Source organism: Saccopteryx leptura, chromosome 2, assembly GCF_036850995.1.
Source record: "Saccopteryx leptura isolate mSacLep1 chromosome 2, mSacLep1_pri_phased_curated, whole genome shotgun sequence".
Lineage (NCBI taxonomy): Eukaryota > Metazoa > Chordata > Mammalia > Chiroptera > Emballonuridae > Saccopteryx > Saccopteryx leptura.
Window position 1 is genome coordinate 351524164 of NC_089504.1, and position 20480 is coordinate 351544643.

At 42.5% G+C, this 20480-nt stretch overlaps 2 protein-coding genes across 8 annotated transcripts in view; one reads left to right on the forward strand and one right to left on the reverse strand.

Moving 5' to 3' along the window:
- MBTD1 (mbt domain containing 1) overlaps positions 1–19247 on the reverse strand; it is a 67713-nt gene extending 48466 nt beyond the window's left edge. For 2 of the 6 annotated variants that reach the window (XM_066364592.1, XM_066364587.1), the window contains exons 1-3: positions 18822–19073; positions 18117–18179; positions 14586–14683 (exon numbers count right to left, since the gene is read on the reverse strand). The gene's annotated coding sequence lies outside the window, so the exon portion shown is untranslated. Of the gene's footprint in view, positions 1–14585; positions 14684–18116; positions 18180–18821; positions 19074–19106 lie in introns of those variants that run through there. The other 4 variants (XM_066364589.1, XM_066364590.1, XM_066364588.1 and 1 more) reach the window with 4 other exon arrangements.
- Positions 19248–19558: 311 nt separating this feature from the next.
- The window catches only part of UTP18 (UTP18 small subunit processome component), a 28618-nt gene continuing 27696 nt past the window's right edge, over positions 19559–20480 (forward strand). For both annotated transcript variants that reach the window (XM_066364593.1, XM_066364594.1), the window contains exon 1: positions 19559–19908. In XM_066364593.1, the coding sequence (XP_066220690.1) occupies positions 19570–19908 (339 nt within the window). In that variant the 5' untranslated portion in view covers positions 19559–19569. The remainder of the gene's footprint in view (positions 19909–20480) is intronic.

Sequence of the window (20480 nt, forward strand, 5' to 3'; positions counted from 1 at the left end):
AAACCCAAAGAACAGAAATACTGAAGACAAGGCAGATGGGGGAAAAAGTTTCATAAAGGAAAAAAAATTCCAGCATTAAGACAGAGGCTCTATGTTGAGACTATGCAAGCCCAACTTAGTGACTTAAAACCGACACCAAGGTGCATTGTATTAAATATTACAGAACACTGACAATAAAGACACTAAAAGGCTTCAAGAAAGATACTATGCTATATAAAAAGAAAGGGAAATCAATGGACTGAATAGCAAGAGTGATAAAATATCTAAACTTCTAACAAAAAAACTTACCAGAAAATCTATATACTCAAAGCTCCAACTAGAAATCAATAAAAAAATAATAAAGCAAAAGCTGGTTCTTTGAGAGGAGCAGTAAGATTGATAAACTTTAAGTCAATTTTATTATATTTATTTTTGAGAGGCAGGGAGGCAGAGACAGACTCCCGCATGCGCCCTGTCCGGGATCCACCTGGCAAGCCCTGTATGGGGCTGATGCTCTGCCCATCTGGGGCCAATGCTCCATTGCTCAGCAACTGAGCTATTAAAATTTTTTTAAAATTTATTCATTTTAGAGAGTGGGAGAGAAAGCAAGAGAGAGTGCGAGAATGCGAGAGAGAGAGAGAGAGAGAGAGAGAGAGAGAGAGAAGGGAGGAGCAGGAAGCAACTCCTGTATGTCCCTTGACCAGGCAAGTCCAGGGCTTCAAAGTGGCAACCTCAACATTCCAGGTTGATGCTTTATCCACTGTACCACCACAGGTCAGTCCTTTAAATCAATTTTAAAGATTAATAAGCTTTAAATCTATTTTGAAGAGATTAAAATAGACACAAATTTTCCATGATCATGAATGAGTGGTGACATCACTAGGTTCTACAGATATTAAAAAGACAGTAAAAATATTAACAACCTTATGCTAATAAATTTGACAATTTAGATGAAATGGACCAATTCCTTGAAAGACACAAAAACAAAACTCATAAAGAAATAAGATTATCTTAATAGGTAAACCACTATAATAACCGAACAGGTAAACAAAATCCCATATATGTAGAGTTAATACATTACACAAATTATCTGGGAAACTCTCACACAGATTTCCTCCCTTTCCTAAAATAAATATTTCTATTCATTTGAGGATTTCACATGATGAGATTCAGGGTGTTACATCCCAGCTGAAATACAACACAAACAACAAAGCCAGATTACATGATGTCCATCTGCCTCTTATTGGTAATACAAGTTTGAAGACCTGGTCTAGGTGTGGTCTCATTCTCCTTTCTGTCTCCCCTCTTTTAATAAGAACTCTATAGAGAGACAATTTAAGACTATGCAAATATTCTGCCATCAAAAATTCCACTCTAGGTGGATGAACTGAGCAAAAAAGAAAGAGAGAGAGAGAGAGAGAGAGAGAGAGAGAGAAAGAGAACTCATGGACACAAATAACAATGGTGGCTACAGTGAGGTGGAAGGGGATGAATGGTCATGGACCGAGACTTGACTTGGGGGAGGTAAACACAGTACAGTGTACAGAGATGTGAAGAAGTGTGCACCTCAAACCTGTGTAATTTTGTTAACCAGTGTCAGCTCAATAAAATCAATTTTAAAAATCCCATTCCAGTTTCTGCATATGATTCTTTACCAATCTTTATGCTTTTCCAACACCAGAATTTCTTCAGTAAGGAGGATACCTCTTCCTCTTCTTTTTCCTATTTTGGGTTCCAACTCATCGATTCCTCCTTTTCAGTGCCTTAAAATTAATTGCTGTCCTTGATTATTTAAAAGCTCAATTTGAGCCAAATTAGGCCAGTGGGAGCCCCATCAAGCTGACTCCGGCATCATTCTTTTATTTCTTTTAGCAATTTCTTGCTTTCTAATATAACAAGATATTCTAGGCTTATCTTATACCCATTTTCCTATTCCAGCCCTGGAATCAACCATTTCTTTGAAGACCATTAGTTCCTTTCACTGGCAAATGATACCAGAAATAAAGAGCTAGGCGCACCTGTGTTCAAATTTATTTGCACAGATGTGGGCAAACAGTTACATCCATTTTTTTCAATTTTCTGTTATCAAGTTATTTCCCTCATCATTTCATTTTAGAGGAGAGGGAGAGGGAGAGGGAGGGAGAGAGAGGGAAAGAGGGAAAGAAGGAGGGGGGGGGGAGGGAGAGAGAATGGAAGAGCAGGAAGCATCAACTCCCATATGTGCCTTGACCAGGCGAGCCCAGCGTTTTGAGCTGGCAACCTCAGCGTTCCAGGTCGACGCTTTATCCACTGCGCCACCACAGCTCAGGCCCCTCTTGTCATTTCTTATGTTGTGTATTTGTGCTTTTTTTCCCCCCTTCATTAAATTAGCTAGTGATATATCTAGATCCTAACTTTTTCTCTAAAGGCCCAGGATCGAATCATCATTTTGACACATAGTTTTTGTTAACTCATAAATTTCTACACGTATCTTTATTATTTCCTTTTTGTTTTTTGTTTTTTTTTCCCTTTGGCTTAGTTTGTTCTTTTTTATTTCTGAGTTAGAAATTTATGAATTTAAAAAATTTTTGTTATAGTAACCAGATTATGTCCAAGATGGAGCGGCTCATGCTCAGCTACACATCAGCAAACCAAAGTTTACTAAGTTCCAACACTTGAGTCTCTTAGAAAGGGCAGGCTTAGGTCAATTTATCAGTACTAAGCTGCTCAGCACGAGTCACCTGCCCCAGTTCAAAGATTTCCCTTTGCTCAATTAAGGGAAGTAAACCTGCTTGAACCAATCAGCAAGTGCCCAGTATAACTTCCTTGTTCTGCTCACTTTGTCTATAAAAATCTCTCTTCAGAGCTCCTTTTCTGAGATTGCTGAAAAAGCCAGTAAGATCTTAAAATTTACTCAATTTTGTTCTTTAAAAACTGAAACAGGTGTTTAAGACTATAAAAAATTTCCTGTGCTCACTGTTTTTACAATAATTTATTCCCCAGGTGCTGATACGTAGTATTTATTGTTTAGAAACTGTAATTTGTTTGCATTCCGCATTTACCCAAGAGTTTTTTTTCTTTTTTTACAGACAGAGAGAGAGTCAGAGAGAGGGAAAGACAGGGATAGACAGACAGGAACGGAGAGAGATGAGAAGCATCAATCATTAGTTTTTCGTTGTCACACCTTAGTTGTTTGTTCATTGATTGCTTTCTCATATGTGCCTTGACCGTGGGCCTTCAGCAGACCGAGTAACCCCTTGCTCGAGCCAGCAATCTTGGGTTCAAGCTGGTGAGCTTTGCTCAAACCAGATGAGCCTGCGCTCAAGCTGGTGACCTCGGGGTCTCGAACCTGGGTCCTCCGCATCCCAGTCTGATGCTCTATCCACTGCGCCACTGCCTGGTCAGGCAATTTCTTTCCTTATTTAAACTGAGGCATAATTTTGAATGTGTATCAAGATGCAGAGCTTTTCTGTCACTGAAGAAAGCTACCCCACGTCCTTTCCCAGCCTACCCCTCTTCTCTCCCTAGAAGAGTTCTAGCATCATTGGTTACCGCTGCATATATTTAAGATTTTACATAAATGGGATAAAAATTGTATTGACCCTTTTGTATCTAATTTACTTCTCTCAGCATTTTTGAGATTTATCCATGTTATCGCATGTATAAACGGTTCAGTAATCTTTATTGCTCAGTAATATTGTATTAGTTTGTTTATCCCTTCTCCATCCATATTTGATTATAATGAATAAAGCTGCTATGAACATTCTGTTACAGTATGTGCTCACTTAACATGGCAATGTTTTTGGAAACTGGGACTTTAAGTGAAACTATGTATAGAAGAACCAATTTTACCACAGGCTAATTGTTACAAACAAGATTTAAATTCCTATGGATTATTTCTGATCACAGAAACATCACTCAACTTCTAAATAAAGACTCCCAAACACTTCTAATATTAAACACTGAAATAGATGTGAGCTATTCATGTATTTCTGAAAGGTTATTTTCCAACCCACTTACTGTAGTTCTGGGTCGAGGGTGTCTGGAGTCCATCTTGGCAGCGGCAGTGCACAAGGCGAGAACCAACCCTCTGCTAGGACGCCCTTCCGTCACAGGGAACTGTCACACCCACACTCACAACTGGGACAATTCAGACACGCTAATTAACCTAGCGTGAACGTGCAAATTCCACATGGAAAGTGGGCTAAGCAGAGAATCAGTTTTTTTCTTCATTCAAGTTACAACAAAGCAATGTTGAACAAAACGATGTTATTCAAGGACCTGCTATCTAAAGCTTTCTAACATGATAGGAGGGGTTTCTGGATTTTTTTTTTTTTTGTGGCAGAGACACAAGAGAGTCAGAGAGAGGGACAGATAGGGACAGAGAGACAGGAAAGGAGAGACATGAGAAACATCAATTCTTCATTGCGGTTCCTTAGTTTTCATTGATTGATTTCTCATATGTGCCTTGACGGAGGGGGGGGGGGGTACAGCAGACCCAGTGACTCCTTGCTCGAGCCAGGGACCTTGGGCTAAAGCTGGCGACCTCAGGGTCTTGAACCTGGGTCCTCCACATCCAAGTCCGAAGCTCTACCCACTGTGCCACTGCCTGGTCAGGCAGGGGTTTTTGGATTTTAAGGTGGAAGGACCCTTTTGCTTTTTGTATTCTTGTATGGGCCCTACTGATGTTTTCCCTCCACATGGACAATTTTTGTGAATATAGTATTTGAAAGAGTATATTCTTTATTATGAGCAGGTAGTGATGGATATACCTGCAGATCTACCTTTTTTTTTTTTTTTTAGTGAGAGAGACAGAGAAACAGAGAGAGGGACAGAGAGAGAAACATCAATTCTTTGTTGTGTCACCTTGGTTATTCATTGATTTTCTTTTTTTTTTTTTTTGTATTTTTCTGAAGTTGGAAACAGGGAGGCAGTCAGACAGACTCCCGCATGCGCCTGACCGGGATCCACCCGGCACGCCCACCAGGGGGCGCTGCTCTGCTGCAACCAGAACCATCCTCAGCACCCGGGCCAACCTTGCTCCAATGGAACCTTGGCTGCGGGAGGGAAGAGAGAGAGAGGACGAAGAGGGGGAGGAGTGGAGAAGCAGACAGGCACTTCTCCTGTGTGCCCTGGCCGGGAATTGAACCCGGGACTCCTGCATGCCAGGCCGATGCTCTACCACTGAGCCAACTGGCCAGGGCCTCATTGATTGCTTTTTCATGTGCCTTGACTGGGACCTGCAGCTGAGTCAAGGACCCCTTGCTCAAGTCAGTGACCCTGTGCTCAAGGCGGCGACCTCAGGGTTTCAAACCTGGGTCCTCTGTGTCCCAGGCTGAAGCTCTATCCACTAGGCTACCTGGTCAGGCCAGATCTGCCTTATTATGTCGTTTAGATCTTACATCCTTATTTTTGTTCACTATACCAATCTTGTTGTGTTAAAGCCTATCTTTAGTGTTTCATTTTACTGTGTGCATTTCTCTTTGTTTTATACAAGATTACTGCTGTCTTTTTTTAATTATTAAAGATTTTATGTATTGATTTTATGGGGGTTGTGGGGGGAGCAAGAAGTTATCAACTCATAGTTGCTTCACTTTAGTTGTTCATTGTTTCTCATATGTGCCTTGACCTGAGAAGCCCAGGGTTTGAACCAGCGACCTCGGCATTCCAGGCTTACACTTTATACCTACTGTACCGCCACAGGTCAGGCAGATTGTTGATGTTTTATTTGGTATATATTTATGGCTATTACCTTTGCTGTAAAGTGTGGTTTTTACCATTATAAATGGTCTTCCTCTGTCTTGTTCAAGGCTTTTTGGTTTTACTTCTCCTTTGCTATAAGCATCACAACTCCTGCTTTCTTATTTCTATCTGCCTAGTATAAATTTGTCACTCTTTTATTTTTAGCTGTTTCAAAGGACTTTTATATGTAATAAAGTTGGGTTTTGATTTTTGAGCTAATTTGAAAAGCTTCTTTGTTTAGACAATTTTCACTGATATGACCAGAATGTCTAATTCCAATTCTGTCACATTATTTTGTTATAATTAATGGGTGCGTTATGTAATATTTACCATGTAATCCTTTTTTCACTTCATGAAAACAACTTTGGTCCTTTAAAAATTCCTTTCAGGCCCTGGCCGGTTGGCTCAGTGCTACAGCGTTGGCCTGGTGTGCAGGAGTCCCGGGTTCGATTCCCGGCCAGGGCACACAGGAGAGGCGCCCATCTGCTTCTCCACCCCTTCCCCTCTCCTTCCACTCTGTCTCTCTCTTCCCGTCCAGCAGCCAAGGTTCCATTGGAGCAAAGCTGGCCTGGGCGCTGAGGATGGCTCCATGACCTCTGCCTCAGGCGCTAGAATGGCTCTGGTTGCGACAGAGCAACGCCCCAGATGGGCAGAGCATTGCCTCCTGGTGGGCATGCCAGTGGATCCTGGTCGGGCGCATGCGGGAGTTTGTGTGACTGCCTCCCCATTTCCAGCTTCAGAAAAAGAATACAAAAAAAAAAAATTTCCTTTCAGTGTTTGGAAGGTAAATATTTTTACCTAGTGATGCTCTGAGGCCCTGGTCAGCAAACTGTGGCTCGCGAGCCACATGTGGCTCTTTGGCTCCTTGAGGGTGGCTCTTCCACAAAATACAACATGCGGGCGCTACCTCAATAAGGAATATACCTACCTATATAGTTTAAGTTTAAAAAGTTTGGCTCTCAAAAGAAATTTCAATTGTTGTACTGTTGATATTTGGCTCTGCTGACTAATGAGTTTACTAACCACTGCAGTAGTCTGAGGCATACCTTGGAGATACTGCAATTGGTTCCCGACCACTGTAATAAAGCAAATATTGCAATAAAGTCACACATATTTTTTGGTTTCCCAGTGTAAGTTGTTTTTGTATTATACTGTAGTCTACTACGTGAACAATAACATTATGTCTATGTCTAAAAACACAAAGTACATACCTTAACTAAAAATACTTGACTGTTTCCTGACCAGGTGGTAGTACAGTGGATAGAGCACTGGCCTGGGACACTGAGGACCCAGGTTCAAAACCCTGAGGTCGTCGTCTTGAGTGTGGGATCATAGACATGACCCATGGTCGCTGGCTTGAGCCCAAAGGTTGCTTGAACCCCCAGTCAAGACACATGAGAAAGCAATCAATGAACCACCAAAGTGCCACAACTACAGGTTGATGCTTCTCATCTCTCTCTCTTCCTGTCTGTCTGTCTTTCGCTAAATAAAACAAAACTTTATTGCTAAAAAATGCTATCACTTGAGCTTCAGTGACTCGTAATTGGTGGGCCTTCTCAACTTTGATGGCTGCTGACAGATCAGGGTGGAGGTTCCTGAGGGGCGGGGTGTCTGTGGTGATTTCTTAATCTGAGACAATGATGAAGTCTGCCACATCCATTAACTTCCTTCCATGAACATTCCCTGTAGTGTGTGATGCTGTTTAATAGCATTTTACCCAGAGAACTCTGAAAATTAAAGTCATTCCTTTCAAACCCTACTGCTGCTTTATCAATTAAGTTTATGTAATATTCCAAATCCTTTGCTGTCATTTCAAGTCTTCACAGCATCCTCACCAGATTTCATCTCAAGAAACAACTCTCTTTCATCCATAAGAAGCACCTCCTCCCCTGTTCAAGTGTATCATGAGACTGCACAATTCAGTCTAATCTTTAGGCTCCACTTCTAATTCTACTCCTGTTAATGCTGATTTTTTTTAATCTCTTCCCACGAGATGTAAATTGTTTATAACTGCCTCTGGATTGGTGAATCCTTTCCAGGTTTTCAACTTACGTTGCCCAGATCCATCCTAGGGATCGCTACAGCCTAATAAAATGTCTTCTTAAATAAGACTTAAAAGTCAAAAGAACTCTTTGATCCATGGGCTAAAGGAAGGATGTTATATTAGCAGGCATGAAAACATTAATCTTAATGTTCCCATCAGAGTTGTGTGACCAGGTATACTGTTAATGAAAAGTAATATTTTGCAAAGAATCTTTTTCCTGAGCTGTAGGTCTCAACAGTATGTTTAAAATATTCAGTAAACCTTGTTGTAAACCAATGTGCTGTCATTGAGGCTTTGTTATATAGAGCACACAGGCAAAATAGTTTTAGCATAATTCTTAAGAGCTCTAGGATTTTAGAATGGTAAATAATCACTGGCTTCAACTTACACCAGCTGCATTAGCCCCTAACCAGCGAGTCCGCCTGTCCTCTGAAGCCATACATTTCACTTTCCTCTCCGCCTGCGTAAGTCCATGATGGCATTCTTCTTCCAACATAAGGCTGTTTCATCTACATGGAGAATCTGGCTTTAGTCTGGCCTTCTGTATTAATTACCATAGCCAGATCTTCTGCATAGCTTGCTGCAGCCGTCCGCACTTAGCTGTTTCATCTTGTACTCTTTTTATGTTGTGGAGACGGCTTCCTTCTTTAAACCTCCTGAACCCACTGCTGCTAGCTTCAAACTTCTTCTGCAGCTTCCTCACCACTCTCAGCCTTCAGGGGTGGGAAGAGAATTAGGGCCTTGCTCTGGATTACGCTTTGGCTTACAGATATGTTGTGGTTGTTTTGATCTCCTATGCAGATCATTAAAATTTCTTCATTAACAGCAAGAAGGCTATTTTACTTTCATATCATTCATGTGTTCACTGAATAGCACTTTTAATATAAAGATTTTTCCTTTGCATTCACAACTTGGCCATATAGCATAAGAGACCTAGCTTTCAACATGTCCTTCTGAGTAAGCTTAATCTTTTCTAGCTTTTGATATAAGTGAAAAATGTGCATCTCTTCCTTTCACTTGAACAGAGACCATCGCAGGGTTATTTTTTTTTAATTATTTATTTATTTATTCATTTTAGAGAGAATGGGGGGAGATAGAGATAGAGAGGGAGAGAGAGAGAGAAAGGGGAGGAGCAGGAAGCATCAACTCCCATATGTGCCTTGACCAGGCAAGCCAGGGTTTTGAACTGGCAACCTCAGTGTTTCCAGGTTGACGTTTTATCCACTGCACCACCACAGGTCAGGCCATCGCAGGGTTATTAACTGGCCAAATTTCAATATCGTTATGTCTTAAGCAGAGGTCCCCAAACTTTTTACACAGGGGACCAGTTCACTGTCCCTCAGACCGTTGGAGGGCCGCCACATACAGTGCTCCTCTCACTGACCACCAATAAAAGAGGTGCCCCTTCCGGGAGTGTGTGGGGGGGGCGGATAAATGGCCTCAGGGGGCCACATGCAGCCCGCAGTTTGGGGATGCCTGTCTTAAGGAATAGGTAGGCGAGGAATGGCTGGTCAGTGGATAGAGGGTCGAACTGGGACATGGAGGACCCAGGTTTGAAACCCTGAGGTCACCAACTTGAGCAAGGGGTCACTTGGTCTGTAACCCCCGATCAAAGCATATATAAGAAATTAATCAATGAGAAACTAAGGTGCCACAACGAAGAACTGATGCTTCTCATCTCTCTCCCTTCCTGTCTGTCTAAGTCTCTGTCACACACAAATAATTTGTTGTCTTACATGGGCATGATTCCTGGCACCCCAAAACAATTACAATGATGATAATATCAAAGATCACTGATCACAAATCACCACAACAGATATAATAATGAAAACGTTTGAAATATTTTGAGAATTACCAGATATGACATAAAAGACATGAAATGAGCAAATGCTGTTCGAAAAATGGTGCCAATAAGCTTGCTCAGTGCAGGGTTGCCGTAAACCTTCAGTTTTAAAAATTGCAATATCCATGAAGTACAACAAAGCAAAGTGCAGTAAAACAAGGTATGCCTGTATCTTTTTTTTTTTTTTAATAAAAAGCATCAATCATCAGTTTTTCATTGCGAGACCTTAGTTGTTCATTGATTGCTTTCTCATATGTGCCTTGACCGCAGGCCTTCAGCAGATCGAGTAACCCCTTGCTCGAGCCAGCGACCCTGGGTCCAAGCCGGTGAGTTGTTTTTTATTTTTTCTCAAGCCAGATGAGCCCGTGCTCAAGCTGGCGACCTCGGGGTCTCGAACCTGGGTTCTTCCGCATCCCAGTCCGATGCTCTATCCACTGCACCGCCACCTGGTCAGGCTGTATGCCTGTATCTTTTGCAGGACAGCAAGGATCTTTTGGTTATCTAACCTTTCTGGTCTTTCACTTTGATGATATTTTCTAAATCACTCCTAATAGCTAAACTATACTCATTGTTAGTCTAGATTTTCCTTTTCCTTCCCTTTCCCGTCAGCTAATTTTTTTAGCTACATTCTTTGTCAGAACAAGTGGTATGTAGGTACTATTCCTCTCTCTACATCCCTACTCTTTAATCTTAGCTCAAAAAGACAAGTGAAACATTTTTTTCTTGCTGCATCCACTGTGAGGATAAAGACCATTCTCAGTAGGCTGTCGGCATCGCCCAGCAGCGATGTACAGTTCTGTAGAGGGCCCCAGAGGCACCCCATGAGGGACTTCCATCGTATCAGTGAGGGACTCCGTCGAAAGCGAGGCTCCAGGTTGACAAATGGTGGGGAAATAGAAACGAAAGCTGCACCATCTGCATTCCTGTACAGACCATGATCAAGGGTGTTACCTTGGGCTTCCATTACAAGATAGTGATGTATGCTTCCTTTCCCAACAATGTCGTTATTCAGAAGAATGGTTCTCTTGTTGAAATCAGAAATTCCTTGGGTGAAAAATACATTGGCAAGGTTCAGATGAGAGATGTTGCTAGTTCAGTATCTTGAGCGCAGAAAGATGAGTTAATTCTTGAAGGAGATGACACTGAACGTGCAACAAATTCAGCTTTGATTTAGTAAGCCACAAGTTAATAATAATATCAGAAGAATTTTGGATGGTTTTTGAAAAAGGAACAGTTCAACAGGCTGATGAATAAAATCTAAGTTGTCCAGTTCTAGAAATGGCATGATGCCAGTTATGTCCTCAGACTTACTTGTGATTTAATTATTTATTTGCTAGAGAGAGGGACAGACAGAAGACATACAGGGAGAGATGAGAAGCATCAACTGATCGTTGTGGCACCTCACTTGCTCATTGATTTCTTTTTCACCTGTGCTTCAACCAGGCCTCCAACCAAGCCAGCGACTATGATGTTATGTGCGTATGAGTCCATGCTCAACTTGGCGAGCTTGAGCTCAAGCTGGCGACCTCTGGGTTTTGAACCTGGGTCCGCAGCATCCCAGGCTCATGCTCTATCCAATGTGCTACTGTCTGGTCAGGTGATTCCGTTTTTTTCTTACAGTAGTTCTGCATTGATGAGGTCCACTCTTTTCCCTTTCTATTCATTTTATGTTCCGAGTTCTCAGTTCATGAATACATCTTCAGTATACATTCTCTTTCTTTTCCTGGAGCAGCATTAATTTTTTTCCCTCGTCACTGCCATTTCCCAAGTCTCCCTACCTTCACTCCACATCTATGAAGCAATGTTTGTAATTAGGGCTACTGATGCTCGTAGTTCACTTTCAAGCTCTTCTCTGTGGTTAAGAGCTGAGATCTATCAAATTTCAAACCTATATTCAATATTTTGGAACTCAGTGTTGGAATTTTCTCCTTTGGAAGTGCTATTTTGTGCTTCTAAGTCTTCCACGCCCCTAACTCTTTCAGCGAGCCTGCTAACTGTTCCCGCTTCCATTCTTCCCATCCACAGGAACAAGCAGCAGGAGCTCTTAGAATCTGACTTATTTCTCTACTTATAGGTAACTTGAAGGTTGTACCAACCTGTTCCTTAACAACGCGGAAGGCATGGTTAGTGTGTGATTTATATGTGCTCTTTGTTGGTATTATAGCTTTATAGGAAGATAGATGGGAAAACTGGTTCAAGCTAGACCCCTAAGTCTATACATGCATATTTAATTAGCACATAGGAATATATTATCTGAGAAATACTGCCTTTGTCACTTTCTGAATCAATTTGCCTGTCATCACATTCACTTTCTTGCTCATCTACCCGCTTTCCAGAGTAAGTCTTCCTTATTTTCATCTAATTTGGTTCAGAAACAGTTTGTCCTACACGAGCTTATTTGTAAATTCCTTAATAACCTCTTGTAGGATTATTTTTGCTAGTGGTTTGTAAAAGGTTTCATAATTATTAACATAATTGATATTTGTAGGACACTTAGTACGTGTTAGCCACTGTCTAAGCCAGGGGTCTGCAAACTACTCCCGGCCCGCAGGCCACATGCTGCCCCCTGAGGCCATTTATCTGCCCCCACTGCACTTCCGGAAGGGGCACCTCTTTCATTGGTTGTGAGAGGAGCATAGTTCCCACTGAAATACTGGTCAGTTTGTTGATTAAAATTTACTTGTTCTTTATTTTAAATATTGTATTTGTTCCCGTTTTGTTTTTTACTTTAAAATAAGATATGTGCAGTGTGCAAAGGGATTTGTTCATAGTTTTTTTTATAGTTCGGCCCTCCAACGGTCTGAGGACAGTGAACTGGCCCTGTGTAAAAAGTTTGGGGACCCCTAGTCTAAGCACTTAGTGTGTAGTGATGTATTCATCCTTACAGGTATTATTATTCCCATTTTACAGATGAGGAAGCAGTGGCTCAAATACACTAAGCAACTTGCCCCAGGTCATGCAGCTAAAATGAATACTAGTAGTGTGAATCAAGGGAATAATCTTAAATCTGTGTTAAATTTTAGCCGCTTTTCTCCTTTTTCTTAATTATGGTTCTGTTAGCAACTTCTGCAAGCTTAGAAAACAAGGATCAAATAAAACTGTTCCAGGTAATGAGCCTTTTGAACCCTTCGCTTTTCAAAAGAAAACTGAAAAATTATGTTAGGTGATTAGGACGTTGAATGCACGGTGGTGGGATGACGGCAGGTGGACCTATATGACTCTTCATCCATCACAGAGGAAGTCAAAAGAGAGCATCTAAAATTCACATGCCGAGTAATACAAACCCAATATGTACAATACTGAGAATAATGGAGACTAGGTAAAAAAGCTAAAAGAATTAAATGTAGTCATCTCTTGAGAGCTAAAGTGGAAAGAGAAAAGGATACTTTTTTGGGCAGTACTTTTATATTGTTTAACTCTGTACTATCAAATACATGTCTTTTAAAAAAGCAAAAGTTAATTTTTATAAAGTATAGCCTACTTTTTAAAAATTCATTAAACCGATAAAAATGGAGACATTGATGATTTCTGGCACTGGCAAATTTACATAGGAAAGCAAATTTATGCCATCTTTTGAAATGCAATTTGACATTACTGATGACAATTTATATATATAAAAAAAAGAGTATGCCTTTTGACCAGCTAATTCCACTTTTAGAAATCTGTCCTTCAGAGATACTCACAGGACACAAGAATCTGTGTGGAAGGATTTCTTGCAGCAATAATGTAACAGGGAAAAATAGGAGACAATGTAACCATCAGTAGGAGAATGATTAGCAATAAGTAAAATACAGTGAAAAGTGTAAATGGTAAAATACGAATATTATGACTCACTTTTTATTAAAAACAAACAAACATGCAGGTATATACACAGACTGAAATATCTGTTTTTGTTTATATATGCATTTAGAAAGATCCTAGAAGGAATAGCTAAACCCTTAACAGGGCGAAGATGGATGGTGGAATAATTTAAACTTCATATTTTTCATTTTCTTTTTTTTAAACAGCAAATATGTAATACTTCTGTAATGAAAAGTAAAACAAAAGGAGACTTTTACAGTGGCACAATATTATAGTCACAAATGAGCAGAATTTTTTTTCCCTAATATAACTGTCACTCTAATGAACCTTTCTCCCTACAAAATCTACAAAGTAAAAAATACAGCTGTTACCTTGTTGGTATAATCAACCAAAAATTCCCCTGGAAGCATATAAACACTTACAGGAGAAATTTTCCAGAAAATACTTAGATTCTCAACGCAAACATATATATATAAATATGCAACCAAGAAATAAGAGTATATTTTGATACAAATAAATTCATCAAAAGTTAACTCTCCATTTTGCAAATCAATAGGGTGGCCCATACAAATATAAAAAAATTCAGTTTTATTTTTAGTTGAGGAATGTGAGTTTTCTAAATCTTTAAATCTGAAAGTTTTATGTGTGAACTTACAAAATTCAAAGTAAAAATAGGTACGTATGATGACCGAACTCAGTAGGCGCTGAAGAGCTATGTAGCTTTCACTGGTCTCTCTCTCATTCCACCACAGGATGAAAAACAGACTAGCATAGTACTACAATTCACTGGCCTAAACAGATATGCCTTCATTCTTTCTAAGTTTACTATTAAAAGGAAAATTAATGGTAAGGATTTTGGATTACTGGGTTATTGTTTCCCATAAATTCAAACTAAAAGAAAGAATAAACTTAGGTCAATGATACAGTCATAAGAAAATGGAAAGCAATAATATCCTAAATAATCCATCTATAGAAACTGAAAAGTACCCTGGAGAATGACAGGAGAGATGAATATAATATGTAACAATATTCTCAGACTTAAAGTAACAGTGAGCAAAAACCCCCACTATTCTTGATTTGTAAGAAATACAAATTTCTACTTCTTTGGGTTCTGCTTCTACCACTTATTCCTCTGGATATAACTATTACTTGGGTTTCAAGTTTCCTTCTCTTCCAAGTAAGGAAAACACCACTTACCACGCAGGAAGGATGTATGATAAAATAAATAAGTCACATGAATGGGCTTTCAGTTCTTCAGAAGAAAGCTATGAATCCTTAAGTATGAACCTGAAAAGCTATTAAAAAGAAGATGACCATGTCAAAATTGAGTCTGAAACACAGTCGCCTACAGGGTCTTTAAGCTCATTATTAGCTATCAGTTCTACCAAATAACTGAATTGATTTGTTACTAAAAGCTGCAGTGCAAATGTAGTTTGAGCAATCAAATGATATGACTTATTAATATGTTAATTTTGAGAAAGCAAGTTAAACAGGTTATTCAGCATCATGCTGATTTGATACAATCTAACAATATTAATGTAAAATGATATTCTCTTGGTTTTTTTCTTAGTGTGTGTGTATGTGTATGTGTGTGTGAGAAAGAGAAAGAGAGAGCATGCGCACGAGGGGGGGAGGAAGAGATAGGGCGGGCCCTCAAGCTGAGCTAGTGACCCCCTGCTCAAGTTAGATACCTTGGACTCAAGCCATTAACCTTAGGCTCAAGCCAGCAACCTTGGGTTTTAAGCCAGTGACCTCTGAGTTCAAGCCAGCGACCATGGGGTCATGTCTATGACCCTGTACTCAAGCTGGTGACCTCGGGATTTCAAACCTGGGTCCTCAAAGAGTCCCAGGTCGACGCTCTATCACTGTGCCACCATCGGGTCAGGTATATTTTTTAAAATCTTCTTTTAGTTTTTATTTATTGACTTTAGCGGGGGAGAGGAGTGGGAAGCATTAACTCAATAGTTGCTTCTTGTATGTGCCCTGACCGGTCAAGCCTGGGGTTTTGAACCAATGACCTCAGCATTCCAGGTTGACCCTTTATCTACTGTGCCATCACAGGTCAGATCCTCTTGGCTTTAGCTTTTAAAACTATACTTGGGGCTAGTTGCTCAGAAGATATAAAAATCACTAAACAGTAATAACTATGGAGTTTTAATAATAAAACAAAATAGGGCTAAACACCTATGTGTAAACAGGGGGTTATTTCTCTGGTGTATAAAATAATCTGAAACTAGCTAACTAAAGTTTTGAAGTCTCAAATTAAAGTAATTGGTGGTATTATCTAATATATATTTTTTTATTAAAAAATTTTTTTTTATTAATTTTAATTTATTGTGTTTACATGGGTTCAAGTGTCCCACTGAATATAACTCCCTCACCTCCCACCCCTGTCTCGGGTATTATCTAATATTTTTTGAGCAATCTACACAAATCATTATGCCATGCACCAGAAATACAAAAAGTGTTAGGTTTAACGTGCCCTATGACGAGACTGTAAACAATGGCCAAAGAGTAGGGAGGACAAATTACTATACTAATTAAGGATTATTGTATACAACCAGTTCTGTAAGAATGAAGCAGGAATGGATAATATAGTCACTGGTCCAAAGCCCCGTGCTTGCCCATTCTAAACTCATATGGGAGAGTTGATGCTTCTCACTCCTCCCCTGCCCTTTTCTCTACAAAACCAATAAATAAAATCCTAAAAAACCCCCCACAAAAATCAATAGTAATTTTGGACAGTTAAGAATATCCTGGTGTTAGGAGGCAGATCTTAGCTTGTGTTAACTGCTTTAAGTCCTTTCTCTTCTATTGTGTTGATGTTTTTACCTTTCTTGTATCTGAAATCCTGAAACTAATGACACATTTCATTTGGCTTACCTTAAAATTATAAATGTGAAATGGTTAAATCGTATTTAGCAAATATTTTAAAGATGAAAAAATTGAGAAACAAGGAGCAACCAAAAGAACAGTGACTTGTCTAATTTTAGAATGCGGCCACCGAGCACTTGTGGTTTATAGTAATTTAGTGGTTTAGTATTTATGCCTTAATACTTGTGTTCACTTCTAAGCTATGGTTTTACCTTTTGACCACTATGTCATGTTTTAAAACAATTTACATTGTGTTAGCTTCCAATGTAACTGAGGAACCAGAAGCACCTGAATACCTAGGAAGGTTCAGATACCAATTAGGCTAACATATAGCCAGCCATAAAAAACACAGCAATGTCTTCTTTAAAATAAAACCAGTTGTTCCTGTCTAGTACGTTTATAATGCAAATGTCTCCAAAGTCAGTCAACTTATGTCATGACAGTTCATGTTTAAAGCAAGCAGGAAATAACTTGGAGTTCCATGTTACAGTATTTAAAACTTTAAAGACATAATTATATAGCTCTATTAATTCTTTTCAGTACCCAGCATTCATTGCCATGCTAAATTCCAGTGACTAAATTTAGAGGAAATACTATATGTCAAAGTTTGTATAAAAATAAAAATGAAATGGTTAAAAAACATGACCCAAATAAGATACTTATGAACCAATACTCATTTAAGACAGTTCTTGCTATAATTTGCAAGGCATCCAGAAGCCTGGAATGGGGTTCTATATAAATAGAAGCAATTTGTTATTCTGAGGAGGTGGTGCAAAAAGACAGCTATTTTCTTTCTAAACACTCTTTGGTGTTGAGGTAAACAAGTGAAACACACACACAGAATTCAAGCACAGGAGAGCAGAGCAACAGTCTTCTAAGTATAAAGTGGGGAGAGAAAAAATGTTGCTGTTCTAAGACTTTTAAACCAGGTTTTTTACTTCTACATTTTATCTGCTGTCTTGACTCCCACTTCACTATATTAGGAAGAGGAAATCATGTGCGCCCCCCCCCCCAGATTCTCATGCCAACAGAACTTTTAGTGGCAGCATAGCTAACCAAATGGAAGAGAACATTAGAAAAACGCTAAGTGATAGACAACAGTAGAAACTGAACTATCTCAACTACCACATGCTAAAGACTGGTGCATATTAATGTAAGTAGCATGAAAAATACTGCAAACTCTAAGCAAATATTAAGTAAAGTGTTGCAAAAGCTTCAAATCTCATAAAAGAGTTGGGAAAAAAAGAGAAAGAAATGAAAGCAATGTGTAGGAGGAGACGAAAGGGCTCTTTTGATCACCCCTCTACCAGGAGATGCTTCTAACAGCTTCAGTTCTATCCCCAAGAGGCAATTTTAGACATCCTTAGGGAAAGTGATTCAGACAACAAGCAAAGGTGTTTTGAAACAGGAAAAACGACAGTGATGATGCTTAAATTTCTAACTTCAAAAAGATGCCCCAGCTAGAGAAAACAGCCAAACTCCTCAGGCCTTAATTCCCAAGCTCCCTGTAGAAACATATCAACCATTCTCTGACATATAAACCAGCACCTTTGAAACTGACCCGGCCAAGTTTTCGGCTGGCCCTCACTCTCTCTCAAACCCTCCTCCCTGCACTTCCCTGTTGTTCTTTCCTGGCACACAAAATATAGGCCAATGAGCGGTGGGTGGGTGAGGAGGATGTGGGAGAAAATTTGAGAAGTAAAAGACAGCAACTGAATGCGGACATGAATGAGACTCCAGGGTCCGTTAAGGGTAGGCAAATAATCAGAACTACTGAAAACCGGAACGGGCTTTCCTGGGTAGCAGGGACTGCTCAGTGTCTGCAGGGGTTTAAGCAGAGGCCAGACTACCTACCACTTGTCAGAGAGGCTGCAGAGGGACGGCTGCTTTGGGTGACCTCTAACGTCTCTTCCGACTCTGAAACGTCAGGATTTTTATTTCACAAAAGAGAATGCAACGGTCATAGAAGCCCACCCATTTCAACACCCTTCCAAACTAAGGCGGCCTAGACGGCGGCTTCTTCAACACCACTCCCACCTCTCCCTCCCACACGTGCCCACCCCGCCCCCTTTCAATATTTCCACCTCCACGTGCGAAATGCCTCGCGGCACTGGCCCCAAAGCGGCCGGGCGCCTTCCCGGGCAGAGCACCACAGCTCTGCCCCCCAACCCCAGGGGGAAAGGAGGACCCCACTCTTCCAACCCGGCCGGCTGAAAAAGTAAGTCTCAGATCCAGCTTCGCCCCCCAAACCGCCCAGCCAGAACTGAAGGGGGAGGAGCGGGGCGAAGAAAAACTTTCTTCCCAATTTCTCCTTCCCAAGAGCATCTGTAGAGGGTAGAGATAAACCCGATGGGTCCGGGACTGAGCGGGGTGGGGGAAGGGAGCCCCCCATCGTTTAACGGCCGGTAGGGGGAGGGGAGCTCCGGAGGCTGAGGGGGCGTGGGATGGAGAAGCAGGCCCGGGAGCGGGGTCAAGGAGCGGCAGGGGCTCCTGGGGTCGGGGAGCTGCAGGCGTCCCCCCCACCTGGCACACAAAGCGGCTGCCGCGCTCGGCTCTCACCAGATCCTTTGTGTTTTCCATCAGGGCCTCATGGGTAGGGGTTGTCCGTGCTCCCCGGACCTGCGGCGCCCCCTCCCCGAGCTGGGGGCAGGCGCCTCTCCCCGGGGCTACGGCGACTACAGGGGTGCCCCGGCTGGGCCCAGACCGGCGGCGGCTGCGGCAGCCCCCGGATTTCCCCCCTTTAACTAGGGTGGCCCCAGGATATCAACAACATTAGCATAGCCCTCCCTCCCCAGCGCGCCTGCGCCGTGACCCGCGCCCCGATTGGCCCACTTCCCTACATACCCTCCTTGCTCTCTTCCAGCGTGGGACCCTCTGCAGGCTCCGTACTCCAAGGGCCGTACTAAGACGAGAGGGGTGGAAAATGCAACTGGGTTCGTGTTGAGGGGCTAAAAAGCCAGAAGGAATAGTAAAAGTTTCATTCAGTCACTTCAGTTTATACTCCAGCTTTCTTGTGCTCTTTTCAATCAGTGGCAGCTGCTAAGTTGTGTTGGAAAAAATTTTCCACTCCAGACACGCCGCCTCCCCCTCCACCCGGAAAGATTGGTCCTCCCCGAGAAACTCCCATGCGGGGAGGGGCTCGTGAGGAGAGTGGGCGTTACGTAGGGCGAGACCTGGTCACGTGTTAGCAGGCTGCGCAGGCTCTTTCCGGCCCCCGGGGGCCTTAGCCACAGCGGAGAGCTCCGTGCCTCGGCGCACGCGCAGTGGGGCTCCACGTGAGCGCCTGCGTTTTTTCTGAAACCCAGCGATGCCGCCGGAACGGAGGAGCCGAACGAGACCGGACCGGAGAACCAGAGCGAGGCCAAACCAGAAGACCCGAATGAAGCCGGACCGGAAAGCCGGAGCGGGGCCGGGCGGGCCGCCCCGAAAGGCTGCTTATTCATCCCAGCGGAGACCGCCGGCCCGGCCGGGAGCAGCGGCCGCCGCGATCGCAGTCGCGGCGGAGGAGGAGAGAAGGCTCAGGCAGCGGAACCGGCTGGCGCTGGAGGAGGACAAGCCCGCAGTGGAGCGCTGCCTGGAGGAGCTGGTCTTCGGCGACGTCGAAGACAACGAGGACGCGCTGCTGCGGCGTCTGCGAGGCCCGCGGGTGAGGGAGGCCGCGGCGCGCGGTGCGCGGTGCGCGGGCCGGGCGCGATCGGGCGGGGCGTGCGGGAGGCGGCGACCCGGGGGCGGAGCCTGGGCGACCCGGGGCCCCCGGGAGCACCCAGGTGGGAGGGAGCCGGAGAACGCGGGCGCCGAGGGCCCAGGCGGAAGGTCTCCGGGGGGCGGGGACCGCGCCTTTCCCCGCCCCCTGGGAGCTGCTGCGCCGGGTGTCGAGCAGGCGCTCGACGCGGATTTGTTGAGCTGCGGTCATGAGCATCTTTCGTGGCTCAGCCTCGCTGTGCTCAAACTCAAGTGTTTCTTCCCTCGCGGTCGTTTGATCGCCTGCGTGATCAGAGTTCCACTTCGTTTGTGGAATCCGAATTCGTGGGCACGGCCTGGGGAGGGAACTGCGTGTTAACAGTAGCTTGTCCGAGTGGTTGACTCGCAAACTTTTGAGAATGACCACGAGTTCATCTGTGCGACAAATATTTTTGAGCCTGTTGAGTGCCAGATATTCTTCCTGACAATGAGAAAAAAGAAAGAAACCAGCCCTGCGTGATGACAGTTTTTGCGTAC